General features: G+C 40.5%; 1 protein-coding gene across 5 annotated transcripts in view; it reads left to right on the plus strand.

Annotated features, from left to right (window-relative positions):
• sema5ba (sema domain, seven thrombospondin repeats (type 1 and type 1-like), transmembrane domain (TM) and short cytoplasmic domain, (semaphorin) 5Ba) overlaps positions 1–25,123 on the plus strand; it is a 233,363-nt gene that overhangs the window by 181,906 nt on the left and 26,334 nt on the right. For all 5 annotated transcript variants that reach the window (XM_084724799.1, XM_084724802.1, XM_084724798.1 and 2 more), the window contains 3 exons: positions 3,828–3,963; positions 6,695–6,902; positions 7,041–7,248. In XM_084724799.1, the coding sequence (XP_084580925.1) occupies positions 3,828–3,963; positions 6,695–6,902; positions 7,041–7,248 (552 nt within the window). The remainder of the gene's footprint in view (positions 1–3,827; positions 3,964–6,694; positions 6,903–7,040; positions 7,249–25,123) is intronic.

Raw genomic sequence — 25,123 nt, forward strand, 5'->3', positions numbered from 1 at the left:
GTAGGGAGGTGGTTTAAAACTTGTAGTAGCAGATATACCAGCATCCAGCCTATAAAGATAAGGTTATTGAGTGAGATGCATATCAGCCACTTGTGTTTACCAGACAGACTCCCTGCTGTACTGATCTGTACTGATTGTGGCTCGTAGAAAGCCAAACAGACCGGCTGACTGAAGAGTTCATTACCTTTTGAACATCTTTTTTTTTTTTTTTGGCTGAACTGTGCTACACCTCCAGGCGCTTGTGTGGGAAAACTGTCCTGGCATTTAAAGCGATAAATTGTTGAAACAAGCATTCGGATCCTTTACTTGAAGGATAAGTCTGGTGTTATTTTATATTTTTTATTGTCAACAAAGCTTGCCTAAAACCAACAATATGTCTGTGACACAGAGGAATAAGATGCAACAGACTTTGGATACACCCACAACACTTGTTAGTAGGATCAGCTGACTGTTGATTTTTGTCTATTCAGGTGATTTGTTGACATTAAGAAAAATATAGAATAACACCAGCCACAGTGTAAACATATTCAGGAAGTGTAGAAGACATATTGTAGGATCAGTGGGGAGCAAAACAACTAAACAAAATGCAGGTGGTTAAACATGTGACTAAATCAGCCATGCAAGCCTCCACCCAGAGCAGGCAGAGCATCGAGTGCAACTTTACAGCCAACAACAGCCCTCCTGTGCCTTAGAACATGGAGAGAGCCACGCATGGCTGCATGTAAGGGATTTTCCTTTGCTGTCATCGCATGCAATAACATGTAACCACTTGGATGTATAGAGGATCCAGTCATTCTGTATGAATGACACTGTGTACATTTGAGAGGAATTGTTGTGTTACTAAACGCTATTACCAGTGATCTGATGAATATTACATTTCATGTTTAACTGATTTTATTGTGAAAAATGCTGATTGTCCTGGGGATCTTAATGAACTCCTACAGAGAAATATTTTTAAAATCTGAGGGAAACATTCAACCCTGCTGTGTACAGTCTACATGAGTCAGTGTTCAAACTTTGAAATGTCCAAATCCTGTGCTTTGATTTAATGAGTGTTCAAATGAATTAAAATTAATTACTGATGTCAGTTGAGAGGCAGTGATACTGTGGTAGGAAGCTAAACAATGTAAACATATTCTAGCTACCTAAAAAAGGCCAATGTAAAAAAAAAAAAATCACTATCAGTTTAAGTATTTGCCATCAGACATCCTTTTCCAATGGAGAAAAAAGCAAATATTTATCTCTACAAAGCCACCAGAGTCCTTGACAAAAGCAGTAATTTTACCTCACAGAGCTGCTTGTCAACCACTGCCTCAATCTGTCATTCAAGGCTGAGATTTAAAGGGTGTGAACAAATTAGTTCAAATAGCTCAGAAAGGGAAAAGGAGAGGATGACAGAGAGGTGAACAGGGATGACTTCTGTAAAACAAGACAGGAAATCAAGCTGTATTTCAGAGGACAACCAGTGACAGGATCAGGCTGTTGGGACGAGATGAATCACTTGAAGGAGCTTCACTCATAATGAAAGTGATCATCGTGGTGCTAGGCCTCAGAGAGCAGCAGAGCAGTGGCAGCAAACAGCATAGCAGATGTCAAACAGCTTTTCAATCACTTTCCTGGGCTTTTAGGCAGACTCAAAACATATGGGTTGCATCCATTAGTGCGATAAACCTTTAGTGCTCCCCTTCCCTCCGTTCTCTTGGCTTTATGTGCAGCAACACACTGTCAACGGAGAGATCTCAAATAATCTGTACAGCATCAAGCTTTCTGTGGTAGAGTTTGGCTTCAATGCGAGCTGTAGCTGCAGTACAACCACAAACCCACAGTTTAACTTCCTATTATGTCAAACTGTGTGTTTGTGTGTGAGAGTGCGAAAACTGTTGTGGCTGCCGCTCACTTACTGCAGCTCATTTGCCTGTGGTTTCCTCCAGCTGGGGTTTGGTTACTGCCGGTTCACCACAGCCCTCGCTCTGCTTCACACACTTTGTCTCTGCCTCACTGTCACAATTGTCTGCACCAGAACCATTGAGAAAATGGAGAGAAAAGGTCCTTTTACTGCAGTCCAGAGGCTGTTCTCTTTAGCAGCCTGCGAGTCAGTCAGTGAGCCACCTGTTTGGCCTCCTGTGCTGAGCTCATTTCGAACTACAACACACTTTTCCACCCTGCAATAATGACAGAAAACATCAGTTTTCTAACGATCCTGGAGAACTAGATAAGTAGTATTTAAGCAAAAACCAATGAAATACATCACAGATGTCTTAATCAAGCTGAGAAACATATTAGAGTTAAAAATAAGATATTATGCAGATGGAGAAAAGGAATCAAGACCATGAAGTCAAGAATGAATAACCATGCACAGTCCATGTAATTAAATTACAGTTAGTAATCAAAATGTTGGTGATTACAAAGGGGTTTACTATATATACAAGTGTTCTTTTCGGGTTGCCTGGTTGAGAGCCGCACTCTACTGAATGCACTTTTCTAGTTCAACATTATTTTTTATGGTGTAGCTGTAACTCACTGTCTCGGTGGCACAATTATGCTTACTGTTTGTATCACATGATTGAATCTGTGCTGCCAAAATGTATAAATGTGATAAATGCAGTAAGTAATAGGAAAACAATAAGTGTGACAAATTTATTTTGTTTGACATTTTTTGACATTACCAAGGACTAGACTGTCTTATATACCCTGAACACTGACACACTCATCTATCCTATCATATACAAGCATATGCTAAGGATTGACAATCCATGGGCATATAGGTAAAACTACCAAATCAAACGTAAAAAAAAGCTGTACAGACACTTTGTATACAGTCAGTGACCTGTGAACTGATGGCATTTCTGAGTGTAACTGCAGCAACAGTAAATAAATATGCAGTATGGCATGCCTAGCTAATACATGACTATAAAAAAAATTAAAATAAAGAGAATGGAAACAGAGCAAAAGCAGCCCAGGGGTTGATATCCAGACATTTAGGCTCTACAAAAACCAATTACCAAACCCTGAGACACAGCTTTTTCAGCAAGCAGCAGTATTCACTGATTTATACTCTACCCAAGGTACCAAAACGGTTCACAACGCACCATGAAATCCTTACAATAGTCTTTCATTCTCTGCCTCGCTGTCTCTGTCTCTGTTTCTGTCTGGCTCTCGCACTATAATATCATCACTCAATATCTTCTAACTGATGGTTTATCAGCATCCCACCAACCATGCCAAGGCAGCAGGCTGTTTACTGTGCTGTAAAAAGTCTGAGTGTGGTGCCGGGTGTTTGGGAAAAGAGAAAAAAAAAACAGTCAGCAGTAGTAGGCAGTTAAGAAACTCATTACCTTGCAGCACATTATGGCCGAAGAGCGTCACGATAATAAGTTTACTCACACCAGTTTAGCTGGGGTTTACTCTCATATGTGACACCTGTGAGGTGGCCGTGTGTGTGTGTGTTTGCACATAATCTGTACAACTGCCTCCCATATCCTCAGCTTAATACTGTCCTCATTCACTGTGCAGTGCTGATAGCATAGCTTTAGCCTCCAGCTAAAGCAAGCCAGAGACGTAGGGGCTGTTTAGTGCAGGTACAAATGATAGGACTTCCATTAAGAGGATAGAACACATTGCAGAATGGCTTTATTACACAGCTGGTCGCTGCTGATTTCTGATATAGCTTTACATTTACTGCCATCATGTAAACTGATATGAATATTATATTTGAAATAATGTCTTTTTATTTTTTCTACCTCCTCTCTCTGTCTCCATCCCTTCCTGTCTTCTCCCTGGTATCTTCCTCTTGCTGTCTTGTCTCCCCTGTCCATCTCTCCATAAAGCAACAGTATTGCAGCATCTGCGGTGTGTGCCTTCAATTTGAGCGCCATCACCCAGGCCTTCAACGGACCCTTCCGCTCCCAGGAGAACCCTCGCTCCACCTGGCTTCCCACGCCCAACCCCATCCACAACTTCCAGGTTAGATTAACCACTTCACCACATTCAGACTAGTCTAATACCAGCTACATCCATTCGTTATAGTCTTAACACAGTGCTGTTGGCTAACTGTGACAAATACCGTTGTATTACCTGTATTGTAAGACACAGAGAAATAAAGTGAGTCCCTTCAGGAATTTGTAATCTTGTGATCACAAAAAATAGAAATGTTCAAACGCTTGAATTGTAATGTAGTGTTTTCAAGTTTTGAAAAGTGCCTGGATTTTGGTTGAAGTGCTTGAAACTGCTCGATATTGTTACATGCAGCTTCTCATCATCAAAAAGTCTGCACTTTTCAAGCCATGTTATGAGTAATTTGTAATAGAGAATTTTCTGTTAGGCTATTGTTACACTAAGGGCTATCATAAGATAACAGTGAACAGGAAACATATACACACACATATATATATATTGAAGATCAGCAGTGGTTTTCCTTCTGTCTCTACTACTTAAAATCTTGAGGTGTCTGACATCTGCTTCAGTTAACATTCATTTCCTGCCTCTTCCTTGGTGCATTTTGTAAGTACCAGTCTCAGCAAATGACTCCAAAGCACACTTGACCACACTGTGAGAACACTTTGTCTTTCCCTATTTGTCTCAGAGACAATCCAGCATCATGAAGTGCTTTAATGCTGACTTTTTCATTTTCAGTGAGCTCTTGATGTGTTACCATTGTGAACAGGAATGAGGAATTTCAAACTGAATTCACCTTTTTATACCCAGATTTGAGCCGACTCACTGGGCTTCTCTGAGAAGTCAGAAATTAATCAAGCATAACATTCAACCATTAAAACAATTTTTTCTGTTCAGGAATGCAAGTAAATAACTATAATTTGACATCTTAATCAATAAATAATAATGTGCTTTACTGTTTTTTTCTGTTTTTTGTAAACCAGTAAATTTGAAAATCCATGGATAACAATAATAATTATATTTTAACATTAAAAATATAATTTTGGTTAAAGACATTGAGAGGCTCATGCTTGTAAACATTGTAAACATTAAACATTATTGGCACCTTCTCAGCTGATCTGTAACCTAAAAAAAAAAAAAGTTTTAATATTTTGTGAACTAAAATTAGCATCACAGCCTACAACTATGCTGTGGGAATTTTGCTTTAAATTTTTTTGGCTAGTCTTAAGTCTCCCTAACCTAGCTACAAATACCAAATCCAAAAAAAGAGAAAAGTCTCAGAGGAAAATATAGAATTGAACAGTAGCAGCTCCAGACAGATTTTTTCTTATTTTTTGTCTGAAAATTGGCTCTTTTGATAGTATAAATTGCTGATAGTTTTCAAAATGCAATTTTTACACAAAAAAAGTGACAAACTGTAACTTTATAAACCTAAAAATATTTCATTATGATCCAATTCAGAACCAATTAAAAGTCAAATCAAGCCTCAGACGAACACATTTCCTTGTAACTGCAATGGAAAGCACTCTGTTTTCAAGAACAAGTCTTCAGGCAGTTCTTGCTTTAACGGAAAGTGACATTTATTCAAATTAACAAAATTGAACCATCTCTAATGTGGTATCCAACACCTCTTGGTGTCTGGAGCTCACTGGCGGCGCTGCACAGCATGGATAGATGTATGTTTTAAATGGATGTTTGTTTTGTGGAGCCCAGGAAGACCAGCTTTGCTTTAGGGTACAGCTAATGGGAATCCTAACAAATAAACGAGTAAACTAAGGTTTCTTTGTAGACTGAAAAAAGTAAAAAAGCTGTGTAACTGCACAGGGCACTTCTGAGAGCCAAAGAAATTCTGAAACCTATTTTTTATCTCATAAACTTATTGTATGTACTGATTATGACTGATATAACATACAAATAGCCACAAAGCACTGGGGTGCAACTTTTTAATTTTCATTGTCGATTAATCTGTCAGTTATTTTCTCTACAATCAATTTGTTGTTTCGTCCATAAAATAAAAATGGTGAAAAATGTCAATCACTGTTTCACAAAGCCCAAGGTATATCTTGTTTTTTTTCCACAACCCAAAGATATTCAGTTTCCTGCCAAAGAGGATTAAACAAACCAGAAAACTGAGAAATCTTACAAGCTGAATCCTTGAAGAATCACTCAAAACAATAAATCCATTACAAAGCACTACAAAGCACAGTGTAGTAGTTTTTGGGAAAACTGCTGCAAATTAATGTTTGTTTACACAAGATCCTGAAGGGACTGGTCATTACTTCACAAAGAAAAATATAATGTAAAAGAAAAAAAAATATAATATTAGAAATCATATATTTAACAATAAAGATATCAGGTATCTTCTAAAGTTGGAAAAAATCACTGTCACACTTCCAAAACTATCTACTGCTCTAAACATCACCAAAAAACGAATCTATGAACAAATCAATCTCTCATTTCAAGTCTCAAAGAATGAGCAGAAGCAGCTGCAATCCACAGCTAAGCTCTGCAGCCCAAACAAAGCTTTCAGCGGGCTGTCATTTCGTATTTATTCTCCTGCATTGTCTCAAATAGCGGTTGCTGTGGTCACATCACAATCACACTGTAGTTTTGATCCCCTGAACAAGCTGCAATTACTGAGAATAGAATTAAAAATTGAAACAATCTAGCCCGACATGGTGTATTGATTCGTAAAGCACAATAAGTGGGTGTGTGAGGTACTTATGCATTGCTACCTTTCTGCCTTCCTTTGTCATTTTCCTGTGTCTCCTCTGGCTCCTCACTCGTCTGTCCTCTCCAGTGTGGCACTATAGATGACGAGGGTCCCAATGAGGGTTTGACGGAGCGCAGCCTGCAGGACGCACAGAGACTCTACCTGATGAATGACGTGGTGCAGCCAGAGTCTGTTGATCCTCTGGTCATGCAGGATGACGTTCGCTTCTCCAACCTGGTCGTGGACATCGTTCAGGGCATGGACACCCTCTACCATGTTATGTACATCAGCACAGGTTAGTAAAGGAGGAGAAAGGAGCAAAACTCTGACTTCACACAATTTGTAAAAGAAATATCAAGCAGAGAAGTGCATTTTAATTTGCCTATAAACAACATCTTTCTCATATTTCTCCTTGTCCTTCTTGTCCAATCAGAATATGGCACCATCCTAAAGGCACTGGCTACACCCAATAAAAACCTACAAGGTTGTTACTTGGAGGAGATGGAGCTTCTCCCACCGGGGGTGCGAGAACCAATCCTTAGCCTGCAGATCCTGCACAGCGACAGGTCGCTCTTTGTTGGGCTCAACAACCGAGTCCTGAAGATCCCGCTGGAGAGGTGCTCCACCTACAAAACTGAGACGTGAGTATTGCACAAAAAAAATATTACTGCCCATGGATAAGCAATCTTTTTAACTTAACCGTTGCAAAAGAAGCAAAGGTCTGTTTATTCAGAAACACATAAAAGCTTCATGTTATAAATTCATGAGGTCATCTGCTCTGTGTGATTTCAAACAAGCAGACAAGCAGAATCACTTGTTGACTGGTGCACTGTTGTGTTATGTCACATGTTGACACACTGGGGCAGCTTTCTACCTGCCACTGAGCCTTCGTTGCACCATTATAATAGGCCCAGTCCCAATGTCCACACTCATTGACTTGTACTTTTGAGGTGCGTTAGTTCACAAGGGCTTACGGCTGTACCATTATCATGTCCTCAAGTCCATGAGGGCTGTTACAGTGGAAACATCACTTTTGCCAACAAGGGCCTCCAAAATCAACAAAATATGAAAGTTCTGTGTCATAGCTTTTTCCCTTGAAATCTCTGACTGAATATGTTTACATAATTGCTTTTTAATATTTTCATTTTATGCTCTTCATATGTATATATGTTATTTAAATTCGATTTGTAGTGCAGAGTGCCTTGGCCTTGCAGAAAGTAAATAAAATAAAAAGAAATAAAAAATCTGAAACCCTCAAGGTAATGTGATATGTGATGAAGTGCTGTCCCATTTCTGTTTATACCATTTTGGGCCCTTACAGCCTCCCTCAAACACTACCAGGTGACTTTAACTAAGTGTGAGAGGGTTTAGCGCTTAGGGCTTTAGAGGGGACATTGAGACTGGGGCATGTAATCATGGTCCTGAATCAGGACCGCTGACTGGGACTCTGTTGAGGTATCATACCATGTACTGTGGTTCTAACATCCCTGGTTTGATTCTGTAGGAGACATATGTTTGCATGTAATTCATCCTTTCATTTCCTGTCCCCTCCACACTGTCTGCTCTGATTTTTGTGAGACATCGTAAAGTCCCACCACAAGAATTAAGTGATGAGCCATGTTAGAGACACTAGTCCCCCCTTTGTGAAAGCACCCGTAGGTATACACAATGTATATTTAATTGTTCATTTTATGCCTTTTGGCAGTGGACTCATTTGAACCAGGTTGGTCCTCTACTGAAGGTAATTATCTGTCCTCAACTAGGATTAATGTCTGGAAGACCTCGCCTATAATCATTAAAGTCCTTATGGAACCAGACAAATGACTGGGGCGGTATCTGCTCACTAGAGGAAATTAATTTGTTGTGCTGTGTTTTTTTTTTTTTTTTTCTGTAATGAAGTTCTGCATAATACAGAGAGAGCACTGTTCTGGCTTTTGTTTGTCTGAATCAGAGGGTAAACAAAAAGTGTGTGTGAAGCTACCTCGTACACTGCCAGAAAAGTTTCTCTGAAGGCACGTTTGTGTGTGTGTGTGTGTGTGAGCTACAAAGGCACAGAGGCCTTCGGCTCTGCCATCTCCACCTCCAGTGTTATTCATGTGAAAATCTGCGTCTCGAGGGTGAGTGAGGGGAGAAAAGCTCACTGGCTGTTTGTCCAACCTTCTGTATCTCATCAGTGCTCTCAATCAGGATCCTCAGCCGGCCACCTCAGTCCTTCAAAGTCAACTTCATTTTAGCATACAAATGACTTGATGCTTTTTTCACTGTGTGTGTGTGTGTGTGTGTGTGTGTGTGTGTGTGTGTGTGTGTGTGTGTGTGTGTGTGTGTGTGTGTGTGTGTATGGAGGGCGGTGTGCTCAGTGTGATTTGTGTGTGGGTTGGTGCTTGGATGGGTTCTCATATGCGCACTGCCTGATGAGTCAGCTTGCTATTTCTAGTAAATCCAAACTCCTAGACACATGGGAGCAGACACACACACGCACACACACATCAGGTAGGGAAACCATTGCATTTAATAAGATGTGGGTGAGATAGGCGAGATGAGGAACAGGAAGAAAGAGAGAGAAAGGCCAAGAGAGATACAAATACAGAGAGAAAAGCCGCGCGAGCAGCCACAGTCCTATTTAAGACACAGTGGGGTGAAACGATAAGAAGAGTGGGCTCCAAGGGCACCAGAAGCGGGGGGAGGGCCGAGGTCGAGCCGCCGTCTTTAATCCAGTCTGCGATATCCTGCTCACCTCTGCGGCTCGCTCACTCTTTCAAAACGAACTGCAGCCGAAGGCAAACTGAGCTGCAGTAGCTATACGACAGATGTCAACCTGTCCATCAGCGTGACACCTGAGCTCATCTGGGGGGAATCAAGCAGACAGAAAAGGGCAGATGGATGACAAGAGATTAAGAAAAATAGCAGGCCAGGTAGTGAATTAATGCTTGGGAATATGACTTTGGCTAATATTTACATTAACGGTTAATCTTTTGATAAGTGAAAAATGCCAACCATAATTTGCCTGAGCAAAGGTCCATTATCTATAAGCGTTTATCCTTTGAGGGGTCAGGTGGACTGGAGCCTATCTCAGCTGACATTGGGTGAGCTTGCCAGTTCATCACACAGCTGACACACATATAAGCACCCTTTAAACTGGGCTAAAAAAAAAACACTAACATTTTATTTTCAATGGGAAAGGGTGCAAACAGGATTCACCCCCAGGTCAAATGACTGCAGTGGTCACTGGTATTTGTCGGCTTCAGCTTCAATCAGCAGTGATATTACTGATGCTAATTTTCACTGTTTTGGCAAAGACAAAGAAGGCTTGTCTGTGACTCTTTTGTTCCTTTTCCACACATGTTGCTTGGCTTGACTTTGTTTGACTCGGTGCTCCGCATAGCAGAACCTGCACCTGCTCAAAAGTGTGTATTTACTAATGACACACTTGAGTGTCTCTGTAACGGTGAACAATTTATTTATTATAAATGCTTCACAATGAGAGTCCCACATTGTTTTGTTATCTAAAAGCTTTTATTATGACACAGAAAAATCAGGAAATGTCTTACCATGACTCCTAAAAGCTGAAAGCAAACATGAAACAGTACAAGGAAGCAGATACCTGAAAGTGCAAACAGCGATGCAGGAGAGAAACTAAACTTCAGACCAAGAAATTCAGTTAAAAGCTACAAAAGTACCGACAGCTAAACACACAGACGCTTTTCAAAATTGTTTAGGGTTTAGCCATGTATAAAAAAAAAAGCAGCATATATATGATACATTTGGTTTAAAATGGTAAAAGATGACAAACGACCATTCACAATCACATTCACACCCATGCTGGGTATAATGCTGATGCTACATTGACCACTTTGTTCTGTTAATGCAATATGTCAACATCACCACCATATTGGACTGTGCCAGATTGGCCTGTGAACAAATACATGAAATTATGAATTATTTTTATTTATTTTACCACAGCTTTCCCATTTTCATGTATATGTTCACACACCAGTCTTGCCAGGTCCAATATAGCAATGACATTGATGTATGACCCAAAGGCCAATGCAGCGTCTATATCTATGTTCACACCCAGGGGAAATTTTTTTTCCCAGAGGCCAGCATATTTTCTGAATCGCTGCCAATCTGAACCTCGCATATTTACTCTCTGCTACCAAAACCCACAGCTTGATGAGGCTCTGAGCATCTGCTCACTGCTGAGCATTTGGTATTTTCTCTGGTTGCCAAGAGTTGAAAAATGTTCAACTTTGGGTAAAACTGCACTCAGTGCTGTCACTATTTACCAGTGGAGAAAGAACGGGACAAATAGGATGCCACAAACTGTGTCCTGCTCGTAGTCATTGAATCAGGCTCCGTCAAACTTCAGTTGTCAAACCAAGCAATGGTCCACACCAAGATGTTTCCTCGCCCACAAAATCTCTTGAACCCACATAGACCAACAAGTCTGTCCTCTCCCTGCGTGTTTCAGACTTCCCCTTATCTAGAGCAAAGACCAAGTAGGCTGTGGTACCTTGTGCTGACATTTTTACGTTCAGTATTTGTTGACAACTCAAACTATCTGGGAAATTATGTACTTGCAAAACATAAATTAACTGTTACTTACACAGATATTCAGTATCATAGCAACCAAAGCATCTCAGCTGAGGAAACACTGCACCTCCGAAGAGCTCTTAAATGCTCATAGCTGGATGTCTTAAGAAAAGCACCTAGTGTCTGGAGCACCTAGGGGGAGGCCACGCAGACACAAGGAACTCCACGCAGAAAGGTCGCAGCCTGCCAGGGAGTCTGAACCCAGAACCTAGACCTTGTTTTGTTAGACCAACAGTCCAAAATGTAAAAATATTAGATTTAGATTGATATAAAAGAGAAAAAGCAGAAAAAAGCCCCCACATTTGCGATGCTAGAGTTTTCAAAGAGAGGTCCTTTTATATTACTGTTGTGTGCCCTACACACAGGCAACCACACACACATTTTCACAGTAGAAGGAGCAATTAGCCAGGGAGAAGTTATTTGCTTTGATAGATATTGACACAGAGGTTTGAAAGCAGCTTTCACATTTAGGTGAAGAAGGTAGATTTGCTGAGACACGTGTTCCAACACTTTGTCGATCTTTGTATTTAACAAACTCTGCTGGTGGAAAACTGATACCTGAGTGTAATATCAGACTTGTTTTTTTCCTTGAGAGTACTGTTGTTGTAAACAATAGGTACAAAGGCAAGGAAAAGGTTAAAAAAAAAAAAGAATTTGACAGGGTGTATTTTTTTCTGCTATAACTGTCCTACTGGAGCAACACAAGTTAGCATTTGTCAGTAAATTCTTTAGGGCTCTCTGAGTTACACCAGATTCAGCTTTCATTAAGGTATCTAAGATATCTCATGCTGCTTATCTGTAGGAACACAGCAAGATGCAAAATTTGTGGATTACTGACAAACTGAAATCTGTGTAGGGGGCTCGTCCAATTGAGTTTTTTTCCAAGACGCTTGTCAAGACTTTGAGTGAACAGTTTCTTTAGCCCTTTCCAGAAACCGATTGGCCTTCTAAACCTGGTCCCAGTGTGCCCAGTATTGATATGTCTGCAGCAGTACTAGATTAAAGACTTAGATTAAGGCTTAGGCTTTGTTCAGACTGCAGGCGAATCAGAATTGTTTCTCAAATAAGATCTTTCAGACATAGATCAGATTTATGTTCAGACACCACTAACCTACCCACCTGGGTTGCTGTGGTAACAACGTAGGTGCCAGGAACTACGTATGCTGGTGATGTGGCTTCCTAGCACAGAGGCATGAAAAATGGAGATCCATCTTCTCACACTCAAAAAAAATGCACTATCAACTGGTGCAGAACTCCTCCATCATGCCAGACTCATGGTTTACATTACGATGCTCAGCCTCTCTAATGTGCTTCTGTCACTCTGGATTTGACTTCATCGTTGTCTGTTGTATTGCAAGAGATGTAAAAGATATTTTGAAATCCAATTTGAGCAGCTAGAGCGTCCGGACTGAGACACATCTGTAGATATCCAACTGGAATCGCATTTCAAACCAGCTCCAAATGTGGCTTTGCATCTGATTTGCCAGTCCAGACATTCTAAAATATATCTGGATACAATCTGGACCTGCCAAACAATGGATTTGGGCTGGTAGTCTGAACAACGTCCTACAGCTTGATTGCACAGGACACAGCTGCGTTGCGTTACGACTTCGCCATGTCTGCAGGAGCTGATTGCGGCCATTACAGTGTGCTAGTCAGCAGCATCTTGGCAGCTCTCTGCTCTGCTCCACTAGAAATATGTGCCAAGGGGTGCTCCCATAGTTCAGTTGGTAGAGCGTTCATCCCATGTACTGAGGCTGTTGGTCCTCTGCAGTGGTCACTTGTTTGATTCCCGCCTGTGGCCCATTTGTTGCATGTCATTCCCCCTCTCTCTACCCCCTTTCCTGTCGTGTCTTCAGCTGTCCCTATCCAATTAAAGGCAAAAGCCCAAAAAATAATCTTTAAAAAAAAAAAAAAAAGAAAGAAATATGTGCCAAGTCTATTTTTGACGAATGCTGTTGCACAGAGCAGATTGCACAGGCAGCAGTTCAGACACAAAAACAGGATAGAGAATCCGGTCAGTTTTCAAAATGACAGACCCTGTGCAGACTTGTGATTAGAAAAACAAACATAAAAGAAATTACTTAACTAAGTAACATACTTACCCATGGTAGAGGCACAAAATGAAGGAATCAACTAAATCTGACAAAATAAACAAAATCAGGCAGGCAAAACGCTCCATTCCTGAAATGCTCCTGGGACATGCAGCTGTGTGTAGGATGGATCAAAACCATGGCACAGACCCAACATGCTCAGGATCAAGGAGTTGCAAACATGGGAAACTGAAGTATCACAGCCACCATATCTGCAAAATCAGATATTACCCTGCAAGATTGACACATTTTCTCAAAATTTTAATGCAGTTTCATGGAAAAGCTGCTGGAAAATCATCCATTTTGAACTACATTAGTTACAAAAACCCGCATGAGACCTCAAAGGATTTAGTAATGCGTCATTGGGAAAAGTTCTGTAAAGGCTCTAACTTTGTACCACATTAGCACCAAACTCGGGTTTCGCTCTGACTGCTTTCCTTTCTTTCTTTCTTTTTTTTTTTTTTTTCCTTTAACTTTCTCTTTCCATCTCTCTGGGAGTTCTGTTCAGACTACATTATAAAGACCCACCTGCTGTCCTACTCTTTGTGTGAACACACTCCCAGACATTGTACTGCTGACTGAATGAGCCACTCTCTTCGTCTCCCCTGCATTGTGTGTGGTCGTCCCATTCACATACGGCCATGCATCCATTCACTCACTGATAACAGCTGAATGTACTCAGATGGTTTTATAGCTGACAGCAGCTCGTCTGGAGCCACACATGCTGCATTTCACCATCATACACATTCATATAAGTGAAGAATGGCGGTATTTACAGTACTGTGACGGCTGTCAGCGACAGAGAGAAGGTGAGACATGATTTATGGATAAGTCATTACCTATCCAGTTTGTTATAAAATATCCAGCTGGTAATGGAATAAAAGATGGACTGTGACTGTAGCTGTAATGCAGAAATGCTTCATGTATGTCAGTGTGCATGTTTGTCATTGTTTAAACATGGAGTTAAAACGCTGACTCTTATAGTTTAGCTCACGGCAGTGTGTTTGAATGAGTGCATACAAATGTTGCAGTCTCACTAACTCAATTATGTTTAAGTGCTTTTATGTTAACGTTTCCTTTGTTATTGATCCGTATTGGCAACTCTCTCAAGTCTTGCCATTCTGAGAGAGGAATAATATCTACATCATCATCTTTAACTGAAGTGCTTTTTTTGTTACACTGCTAAACCTTTTCAGCAGCCAGTGATTTGTAGCCTTTTAGTGATAGCATGCAGACAAATGCTACAGCTTGTGCTCTGTGTGTGTGTGTGTGTGTGTGTGTGTGTGTGTGTGTGTGTGTGTGTGTGTGTGTGTGTGTGCGCACATGTCTGAGTGTGTTTGTCCTCTATTTGTGGTAATTATATTTGACCTGGCCAATTGTCACCTCTGGCTAACAGCACCACTCTGTCCTCTACCCAGTGTCCATCTCTCTATCTTGCTCTGTTAGTGAAGTGATTTATTTTGGCTGCAGTGGCATGCTAGCTTAGCTGCAATGTTGCATCCATCAGGGCTTTTTTTTCCCTTTGGCTGAAGAAGAAAGGGAATAGAATAATAGCATAGTGTTTTCAACCCCTACAAAAATACTACAGAGCACCCACAAAGATTAATTTAATCTAATATTAGTTCTAATCAGAGTTGAGTAAAACTAGATTTAAAATGATTTCAAATTAAGCAGAGTACTATTGCACAATTAAAAACTAATCTCAGTTTAGTAAATCCAAGTTTAGTGATGTAAACCTAGTTCAATCATCATGGAGATGCCTGCTTACTCAAATGAAAATAAATAAATATTTGCTGGCTACTTATACAAACCTACTTCTGTTTGCTAGCAAGCTAAAAAGCAACTAAACATTATTATTTGCTAGCTAGCTAAGAAGTTAAATAAATGTTACTGCTAGCTAGCAAAAAAGTACAAACCAAAAAAGATACATTGTTCACCAGCTAAAAAAAACTTAATATTGTTTGGTAGCTAGTTAAAAAAAAAAGCTAACTCAAAGTTATTTGCTGTGTCTCAATTTGGATGCCTAATGCACAAATTTCGCCAGGGCAGTGCTGTTCAAATCGAGGGCAGCCGTTGTGCCCTTAATGGAAATGCTGATTGCAGCTTCTTCTTCTTCACAGGTGAAGCTGTGTGGAGTTTTACCAAGACCCACCAAAGTATCTACTGGCTTGTTTATTCATTTGTGTTCAGTTTTACTTCATTCACTATGAACGTGCTTTCAATTTTATTTGCTTTTGTTTGAGCTCTGTTTCTTGGGAGGTGAAAAACATGCCATAATCTCTGTTGATGACAAGCCAGCCCTCCCTCCAGCTGAAAATGCACCAATTTGTTGATTTATATTTGATTCGTCGTACAAAATATTTACAAACTTACAGTAACTTACTTATAAATAAAGGTATTAGTGGCTTTAATCCCACAACAGTACTTATTGATAAAAATACATGCATGACTTATGTCTGTATAGTTCTGTGTTCGCCGCGGCCACTATAGTCACCACTGCTGCTTTCTCCGTCGCCTGGGCTGCCATATTCACAGGTTTGGTAACCCCACCTCTTCCACTACGTAGTCAAGATGGTAACCGTTGAGGGCGTGAAATGTCCAGTGTTCCACGCTCAACTGTTTGGCCATTATGAGTACAACATTCAGGTACTTGCTTATTGTCCAAATTATCAACTGTAGCGAAAAAAAATCATAAATTCAACTGGGTCGAGTCTGTCCCTTAATCGATCCATCTCAAAAAGGCAGCTATTGTAAAAGTCAAACATTCAATGTAAATTTAAAGTTAATATTGGATCACGATTTAATTTTGTTTTGGTGCATCAGAATTAAATTTTATTTTGTTTTGACTAAAATCTAATGTGGTTTTAAGAGCGATTTGAATTGAATCTCTCAATTTTAAAATGGATTAAAAGTTTAATTGAAGATCATTTAAAGTTAAACCATGATTTCATTTGGTTTTAAAATGAATCTTTGACAGTGCAACACAGTCATAGCAAAGTAAGTACACTACTTTCCTTTACTGAGTTGATTTACTCATTTGTTGTAACTGAAGCTGTCAGACAGGGAAGCATGGTTTAACATTGGGGGGGGGTCAAATGAAAGTTTTAAGTTTTTTCTGAGTGTTTTCGCTGTTGGGGATGAGGAGAAAGAGGAAGGAGCATGAGAAGGAACAAGATAAGAAAAATATGGAAATAGAAATAACTACAAGAGGGCTGCAAAGGAGGAAATACTGAATAAATGATGAGGATAATAGTGAGGAGGATGAAACGGAACAAATCAGCAACTGCATTCCTGCAGCCAAACCACCGCTCACACATCTGCTTACATAAACATTACGTTTTATTACAAGAGGTACAATTGTCCTGCTGGTGATAGTTACATTTCCGCCTGAGGGCCTTCGGTTCAATTTGCTGCGCGTGTGCGTAGGAGCGGTTGTATGTGTGATTAACAGTGACCTGGCAGCAGTTACAAGGCCGAGGCAGTTCACCCTGCCTGCAGCAGGAGTTTAAAACAACATCAGGAAACAGCTAAGTGGCCATCGAGGAAAACCACTGACCATTAGCATCCCTGTCACAGTCTGTGTGTGTGGCTGCTTGTTAAAACAAATGTACTGTACATTATGACATATTACAGTGCAGCTTTTGTTGTACTTTAGCATGAATCCCTATAGGACCTCTATACAGTGATGTGGACTTCCCTGTCTGTCTCCATGTGAGGGGAGCTTGCAGGCCCGTCCATGGCAAACCCAATTTACTATCGACACTGCTGCCAGCCTGTCAGCAGGCCTCCAGAGCTCACTGCTGCTAAGCCTGTATGACCAATCAGAGGAGCACTTCACCAGCCAAGGACTGAGAGAGAAAGAGAGAGATGGTGTTCACACAGTGGATGTATTTATTACTGCTCCAGAATGCTGTTACTTTTATTACAGGCTTTGTTCTGGCTGCAGCTCAGTGTAATCATTTTGCTCTGTCTGTCTCGTTCTCTCTCTCTCCACTTCTGTCTGTATTGCTTTCTCACCCTCCTACTCCTCTCAGACTTGACTTGGACCAGCGCTATCTTGTAACCTCCGGCTCCCCACCTTTAAACCCCCTGATACCGGCAATGTCAAGCTACTCTGATCACTGTTTCGGGTGGATGGTTATAAAATGAAAGATAAATAAAAATAAGCAAGTGGCTGTGATGGCCACCTGGATTTAATAAGCACTGAGGATAATGAATATCTTATCGAACCTAGTAATCTTGTCTGTAAGCAAAGAGCATTTTCATTTTTAGCCAGCATTGAATGCCACTTTCATGGGTTAAAATGACAAGCACGTTAATTCTGTGAGTAAGGTGATGAAAGCCCAAAATGAAATCTTTGGCTGTCGTTTAGCTAATGTACAAACTGGCATCTGTATTTGACCAAAGAGTGAATGTTAAGGAAAGAAATACCACTATGTAACACCTGTATGGAGAACCTAAAGTTCTAGCAGATACATATATATATTTAATATATATATATATATATATATATATATATTTTTTTTTTTTTTTTTTTTTTTTTTTTTTTTCCTGGTGGCTCCATACAAGTCTAGGATTTTGGGTGGACTGTGTTTTTGCAGTTCAACACCACCAACAGTGAGTGGTGATTCTTATCAAGAGAAACAGTTCAGATGATTGTGTCACTCCAGTTTCAATTATTTCAATCTCAGCATGGTTTCACACCTGTGGTCAGTTTACTCGACTTCAAATCACTTGATGAGTTTGTAGACTTGAAGTATTTTCCTCTTGGTTCAGGGTCTTTTCACGGAGAAAAATCCAAGTGAACCAAAACTGCATCACAAGAAGGTAGATTCAGGAGGAAGGTCCTGTCTTAGTGCCTACTTCTGTGAGAGAGCATTGTTATACAGTTTAACTTGGTGCAACACCAGAATTGGTATTTCCTTATAACCGTGGCACTAGATGAATATAACATGCACTTCAAGGAGCTGTCTCGAAAAAATACTTCACACTTTGATAAAACTTGAAGAGTACACCTGGTGTTGGGGTAGGATTGAGGTCGGATCAGGTTCCCACCACAAGCAAACTTTCTGCCTGGCTACATGTCAAAGTGTCCTTGAGTAAGACACTGAAACCCCAGTCACTTTGGATAAAAAAGTAAGTGGATTCCCAAATTGCAAATCCCAAACCCAGATGTATGGGGAGGGCTGCGTCAGGAAGGAAGGGCAGGGCAGGTCGGTGCTGGTCTGCCAGCAAGCAGATGATCCACTGTGGCAACTCCTAACAGGAGCTTCTGTCTTCTCAGACAATAGTTCATTACTTATCCCAATTCAGTCTTTGAGTTTCAGTACTTCTTCATAACTTAAATTAGTCACAAATCTTGAAAGACAGGGATAAGATACGGGATTTGAAGGAGAAGGGTGGCATCTTGGCACAGTGGTTAGTGATATCACTTAACAACCAGAGCTTCCTGAATTTGAAGCCGCAAGAGTTTGCGTGTTTTCTCAGTATCTGCATAGGTTTCTTTCGGAAGCTTCAGGTTTTTTTCCGCTGTCCAAAGGCATATTGCTTCATTGGTGATTCTAATTTTTCCATAGGCATGAGTGTGAGTGTGAATGTTTGTCTGTCTGAATAAGTCACCTTTTTTGTCGTGTCCAACGCACCATGACCCTGCAAAAGGTTGCTTAAGCAGATTCAACCCTGGTTTCAGGTGAATCAGTTCTATCAAAATTCCACCTGCAGGACCAAACTGACAACACTGTTTCTTCAGTTTCTTATCTATGTCCACATTTGTATAGTCCACCTCTGCCCTGTCAGTTTCTTGTGTCTTTCCCTGTCTATGTTTCATCAGTTTTTCCATCTTTCTGCCATCTATTACCCTGTGAAATACTTATATTTTAATGTCCTCTATCTCTCCCTGTCTTGTAGTCTGTCTCTGTCTCCCCATTGTTTCTCTGTGATGGTGCAGCTCCTTTTTATTCACTGGGGTCTAAAATTGTACATGGAGGACAGCAGGCAGTTTTTGGCAGACAGCCATCTCACTTTTGTTTTCCTGATTTTTTTGGGACCCAGCACCATCAGTCTTCAGCCCGGCTCCAACTGGGCCTAATTGGATGTATTAGCGCTGAGTGCTAGCAGGAGTTCTCTGTGTTTCCGATTCATCATGAGCAGACTTCCTGAATGGCCAGCTCAGCCCTGCACAGCGGGGAAAAAAGCCCGGGGGACGGGCTCTCTCCCCTGGAGAGAGGATGAGGAGTGAGCGCCTGTCAGCGGTGGTCTCCTGAGAGTGGCTGCAAAAAATGACATAGCTCGTGTGGAGAGATGGAGAGGGGCCAGCGTACGCAGACATATGCTTAACTGAGTCGGACCCTCCAGACAGTCTTTGTTAACGTATTCCCAGAGTGTCACAGCTACGGCTAATAATGGCTGATTCCAATCCATAATTTATCAGCTCTGGTGATCATATTTGCAATTATACACTGACGGCCTGCCATTAAAGGCGAGGTGAACTATTGTTTTTATGTCTAGTTGTTAAAGGGCTTGTAATAAAAGGAGACGCTGGTTTTTACAGCATTCACAAACGATTTAAAATGCCAATTACACCCCCACAGAGAGGATCCGGCAGATTTATCTTCCGATGCCACTCGTCCAGACATATTGTTATATAGGCTGGTGGGTTTTGCAGCTCAGTCTGTTTAAAATTTAACAGGCCATGTTCCATGGCTTCTCTGTTTTGATATAGTGTGCCACCGGGCATGCATGCTGCTGAATTAAATATCAGCCAGCGCCCTGCAGACTTGTCATAGCAATCCTCTCACACATGGTGTTACACCCACAGTACAAAGACACGCCCTTACAGTGTACACTGAAAGAGGGATATTCAAAAAACACACGTCATTATGTACACACAAACACACACACACACACACACACACACACACACACACACACACACACACACAGTCGTAAAGTTTAGATGCCTCACGTTCCTGTGTATCTGCAGACTCAGCCTCCTGTCTGGGCTGACATCCCTCTGCACTGCCTGTTAACAGAAATTAGCTTTTTCTATTCTCATCACACGGCCCTCTCTCCTCCCACACTGCCTCTAATTGACTTTTACAATGGCCCTGTTTTTAAAAAACGGTGAGCCGTCAGGACAGGAAGGCACTGAGAGCACTTGGCAGGTGTTTTATGCAGCTACGGAAAGGTCAGAGTGGGAGATAAACGCCTTGGTACACCCCCTTTTTCCAGTCCAATAGTAAATTCTCATTTATTAAATGGCCCCTGGTGAAGGAAATTATTGGAAAAAATACTGTGGCTGCAAACCTGTGCCGTGTTCCAATTCCAAATATTCTATTCATTATACATAATCTATGCTATATATGCCATAATTTTTTTTGCCTTTTGGTATTAGTCTAAAAGAAATCAATTTATTTTAGCATATTGTACCAACAGAAAATGATGTAATATGTATTACTGTCAATCAAGATCTGAACTGCCACTGTCAATGAAAGTTCACAAAGATGCAGCATTTTCCACGCTGTCTCACGATCATCCAAAATTTGTCTTTTTTTTTTTTTTGCAGCTGTGAGCAGCTCCTTGTTTCCTTTGTGCATGGCATTATGGGACATCTGTCTCTGTCACCAAGTGCACGAAAAAAATCAAGTACCTTTAGTGTACATACTGACTTTTTGGGGTATAGTTAAGTTTGTTGTGTTTGGTGTCTTCCAGTGTGACCACACAAGTATGCTTTTTGATTAGAATTACACCACATGGCCAAAAGTATGTGGACACTGAGACATTACACTGTGTAACTGAACACCTCATTCCAAAATATGGGCTCTAATCTGCTTCTATAACAGCCTCCACTTGTTTGATTTCAGGCTTTAAACCAGATTTTGTAATCTGGCTGCAGAGATTTTCTCCCAAGAGCTTTAGCGTGGTCAACTACTGACGTCATGTTTGTCCTGTTCATCCCAAAGGTGTTGTTTGGGATCAATGTCAAGGTTCTGTGCTGTCCAGTTTTTGCACACCAGACTGGGAAAACCATTTTCTTTATGGACCTAGTTTTGTGCATGTTTGCATTGCAAGTTGAAACCGTTGCCTCAAAGTTGGAAGCACATTATTATATGCTTTTACACGATCATGGTTGCCTGGCCTTATTTGTAGGGATTTCCCAATCAAGATATTCTGACTACCGAATCTGATCCAACACTTCTGTTTACCTTAAGTCTGATTATATCTGATACATTGAAATAACAGCTGTAGCCTTCTAAGTTATTTTTTATGAGCTTCTTGATTCAAATACCTAAGCCCCTTGTTTACAACCAATAAGGTAATTTACTTATAATAATAATAATATGATATAAATGAAAGTTAAACTTCCCGAATGCATCCCGAAACTCACGTAGGGCGGTGATTTCCAAAGTGTGGGCCACGACCCACTGGTGGGCCTTGAGAGATCATGAAAAATAAATAAACACGTTTTTAAGAACTAATAAAACAAAGCCTTTGGATTTAAATGATGATATTCTTCATTTATCTGGCCTAGTTTAACACGTGTTACACTGTATTTGGTGACCTGTCACATTAACAAGAGAATGTATCTTACATGTCGTCATTGGTACGATTAGTCTCATCAGAGTCATAATTAAAGGTTTGGGTGAGCCGCAGAATATTTCCAGGGGTAAACAACTCACTTCAACGACAGACTGTATATAAAATATAATTTCAACCAGTGGTGGACAAAGTACTCAACCCCAGTACTTGAGTCAAAGTACACATACTCCTGGTCAAATATTACTCAACTACAAGTGAAAGTTGCTCAGTCAAAATTTTACTTGAGTTAAAGTACTAGAGTACTTAGTTTTAAAAATACTTAAGTATTCAAAAGTACATGTTTTTAAAAATACTTAAGTATTCAAAAGTACAAATTACAAAGTACATTTTCTAATATCAGTACATGCGGTATTGTTTTCACGATGCATTTACAGAATCTTGTAACTCTCTGAAACATCTAATGATGCACTGATGCTTGTAGAACCACTCTGCTACACAAAGCCTATAGAAACACCTATAAAAACTTTACCATAGAAATACAATCAAAACCAAAAAGGACAGTTATTGTCATTTTCTGACTTAACTGTATTAAAATCACTGTATAAAAGCAGATTGAAGTTAACTGTAAGGAGTTCTCCAAGTCTGTTAAATAACTGAGATTTCTTTCTGTCCTCAGAGGCAGTATATACATGAATTATGCTGTATTTTTCACCACGAAAAAACCAATCCAACTTTAAAAGCTACCTGGAATAATGAATAATTATAATAACATCTTGAGATTTAATTTTGTCTTTCTCCTGCCATCACCATTACTGAGTTTTGTTTGAATGAAAGAGGGAGAGCTTGCTCGTTCTTGTTACAGAGAGCGCCTGGATGATGTATTTCCACTTTTACATCAATCCCATTTGAGAGCATGTACTGTGATTGGTTTTCTTTTGTGAGGAACACAGCATGTGACCAACTGCATTTTAGAAAAGAAAAAAAACACCAACAGCTGACTTCAAAGCTCAGTCGAAAAGTAACAACAACCTTCCTAGAAATGTAGTGGAGTCAAAAGTACAATATTTGTCTTTGAAATGTAGTGGAGTGAAAGTAATAAGTTTCCAAAAAAACAAATACTCAAGTAAAGTACAGATACTCAAAAAATGTACTTAAGTACAGTACTCAAGTAAATGTACTTCACTACTGTCCACCACTGATTTCAACCTATTTAATATACAGTCTGTGGCTCCAATTTGGTATTTGGACTGTAGTACTCGTTTTTGGACACACACTCCTTTAAATTTGCAAAGTAAGGTGACAAAAATCCCCCTCCCCCAAAAAGGAAAAAAACAACAACTGCCAATCACCAATAGCCAATATATTCACCCAATCACCCAACCCTAAAATGGTGTAGCTTTAAGATTTGCCTTAATGTGAACAAAGACAACTTGTCTAAACACAAACAGCTTCAGATATAAAGTACACAAAAGTATGTTTCCTCATACTTTTGGCAGCACAATTCAGTATAGTGAAGATTTGGGACAAAGTGGTGAGTTCAGACTGAAGACTGAAGCTGACCAACTATCAGCATATTTCATGTTTTATCTGTGTGTGTTCTTGTGAACACACGTGTCCCTGCAGCTGTGTGAATATCTAACCCCACACCATTAACCCCCATCCACACCTGCACTGCAATCAATTTGTCAGCATTTCTTTACAGCTGATACATTTTTTCTGGTCTGAACGGCTTACAGCATGATATACTCAGTCGAGCTGTAGTCATCCTTTTTGATATTTCAACTAGCATTTTTTTTTTTAAATGAATGCAAATAGGGTGAATCCAGAACTAAACGTGTCTTTCCCTGAGGTCAGAAGCCTCACAGCCTGCCTCCCAGCACACTTTCCTTAGAGCTAATTAGGCCTCACATCTCTCCCACCTCTCCCTTTCATGTAACATTATTTATTCCATCCTTGAAATACGTACATGCTAATTGTTCCGCTTAGCTGATCTCTGTAATAGTGTGTGAGTGTGTGTGTTAAAGGTGAGTAATCAGAAAGCCAAATGAGAAGCCGTGATGACGATGCACAGTCACACATCAAACCGACACAGATAGAATATAGTCGACCTTGATCCAAAATGGCAACACACTCCTCCCTTCGCCCTCTCAAATGAACTATTAGGTTCACTGAACTGTGAATTTGTGGCCGACCTCATTATGATTATTGTTTCATCTGTATCGGAGATTGCATCCCACGTCGCTGTAATAGTGTCGCTTAATTAAAGTAACACACAAGAAGGTTAGCGGTGAAGGAAGCCGTCCTCTTCCGACTGCACCGCAGAGAACGAATGGCCTGTCTCTCCTTTCTCCTCCTGCGCTCGGTCACTCTTTGTCTGCGGGGTCACCTCTGATGTGCTGGCTACGCAGTAATGTCTTTATTGGATCTAAGCCGACCCCGGGTTCACAGAGGAGCCCCGGACCTGGCACAGAGAGCTGTATCAACACTCGGAGATTCCTCAACCTCCAGGCTAAAACACTGCAGGGCTCTTCAAATAAACTATGAAGGTCTGTGCCAGGAAAGAAAAAAAACACAACAACAAGAAGAATCTCTGCTTTCAGCTGAATGGAGAGAAAGAGGAGGACGGGAACCTGCAGCACTGTGAAGGAGGAGAGTGAGAGAGGATAGTCTGAAGAAAGAGAGAGACAAAAGAGGGATATGAAGGAGAGGAAGGGAGGCAGAGAGTGGAGGGGAGTCTTTGAGAGAGAGAGGGGTTATTCAGTCGATGCCTTTATCCTGCGTTCCTGAGGCATCCAGATCAGCTCTGGCGGCTTAGCCTCGTCATTAACAGCTTTAGATTTAATTAGGCGTCATTAAGCCTCTGTTTTACTGGAGGAGCTTACAAATATTTAATCACTGTTTGGGTGATGTACCGTGTGTAGTGTTGTTTGTGTGAGAGCTGAGGGAGGAACGATGCACCCAAAGTCTGATTTTGTCTCTTTTTTGTTATTTATAATGCATGTACAGTGGCTGAGGCCGGTGTGTTTGGATGTGGCTCAGTCACACTGATGCCCGGGATTTTAATGCTGGACTTAACACACTGTCTTTACTTAATTAGCTTCTTTTTAGTGATTTCTCTATGTTCTTGTAACCCATTCCACAGTTTTATTTATTTTATGTTACAATTTCTGTTCATTTGAAAACTTGACACTTTTTTGAGTTAGTTAAATATATTGCCATACTTGCCAACCCTTCCAGTTTTTCTGAGAGACTCCTGTTTTACTTTGCCTTCTTCTTCTTCTTCTTCTTCTTCTTC

The sequence above is a fragment of the Lutjanus erythropterus genome, chromosome 8 (assembly GCF_056507025.1).
Source record: "Lutjanus erythropterus isolate fLutEry1 chromosome 8, fLutEry1.hap2, whole genome shotgun sequence".
Classification (NCBI taxonomy): domain Eukaryota; kingdom Metazoa; phylum Chordata; class Actinopteri; order Lutjaniformes; family Lutjanidae; genus Lutjanus; species Lutjanus erythropterus.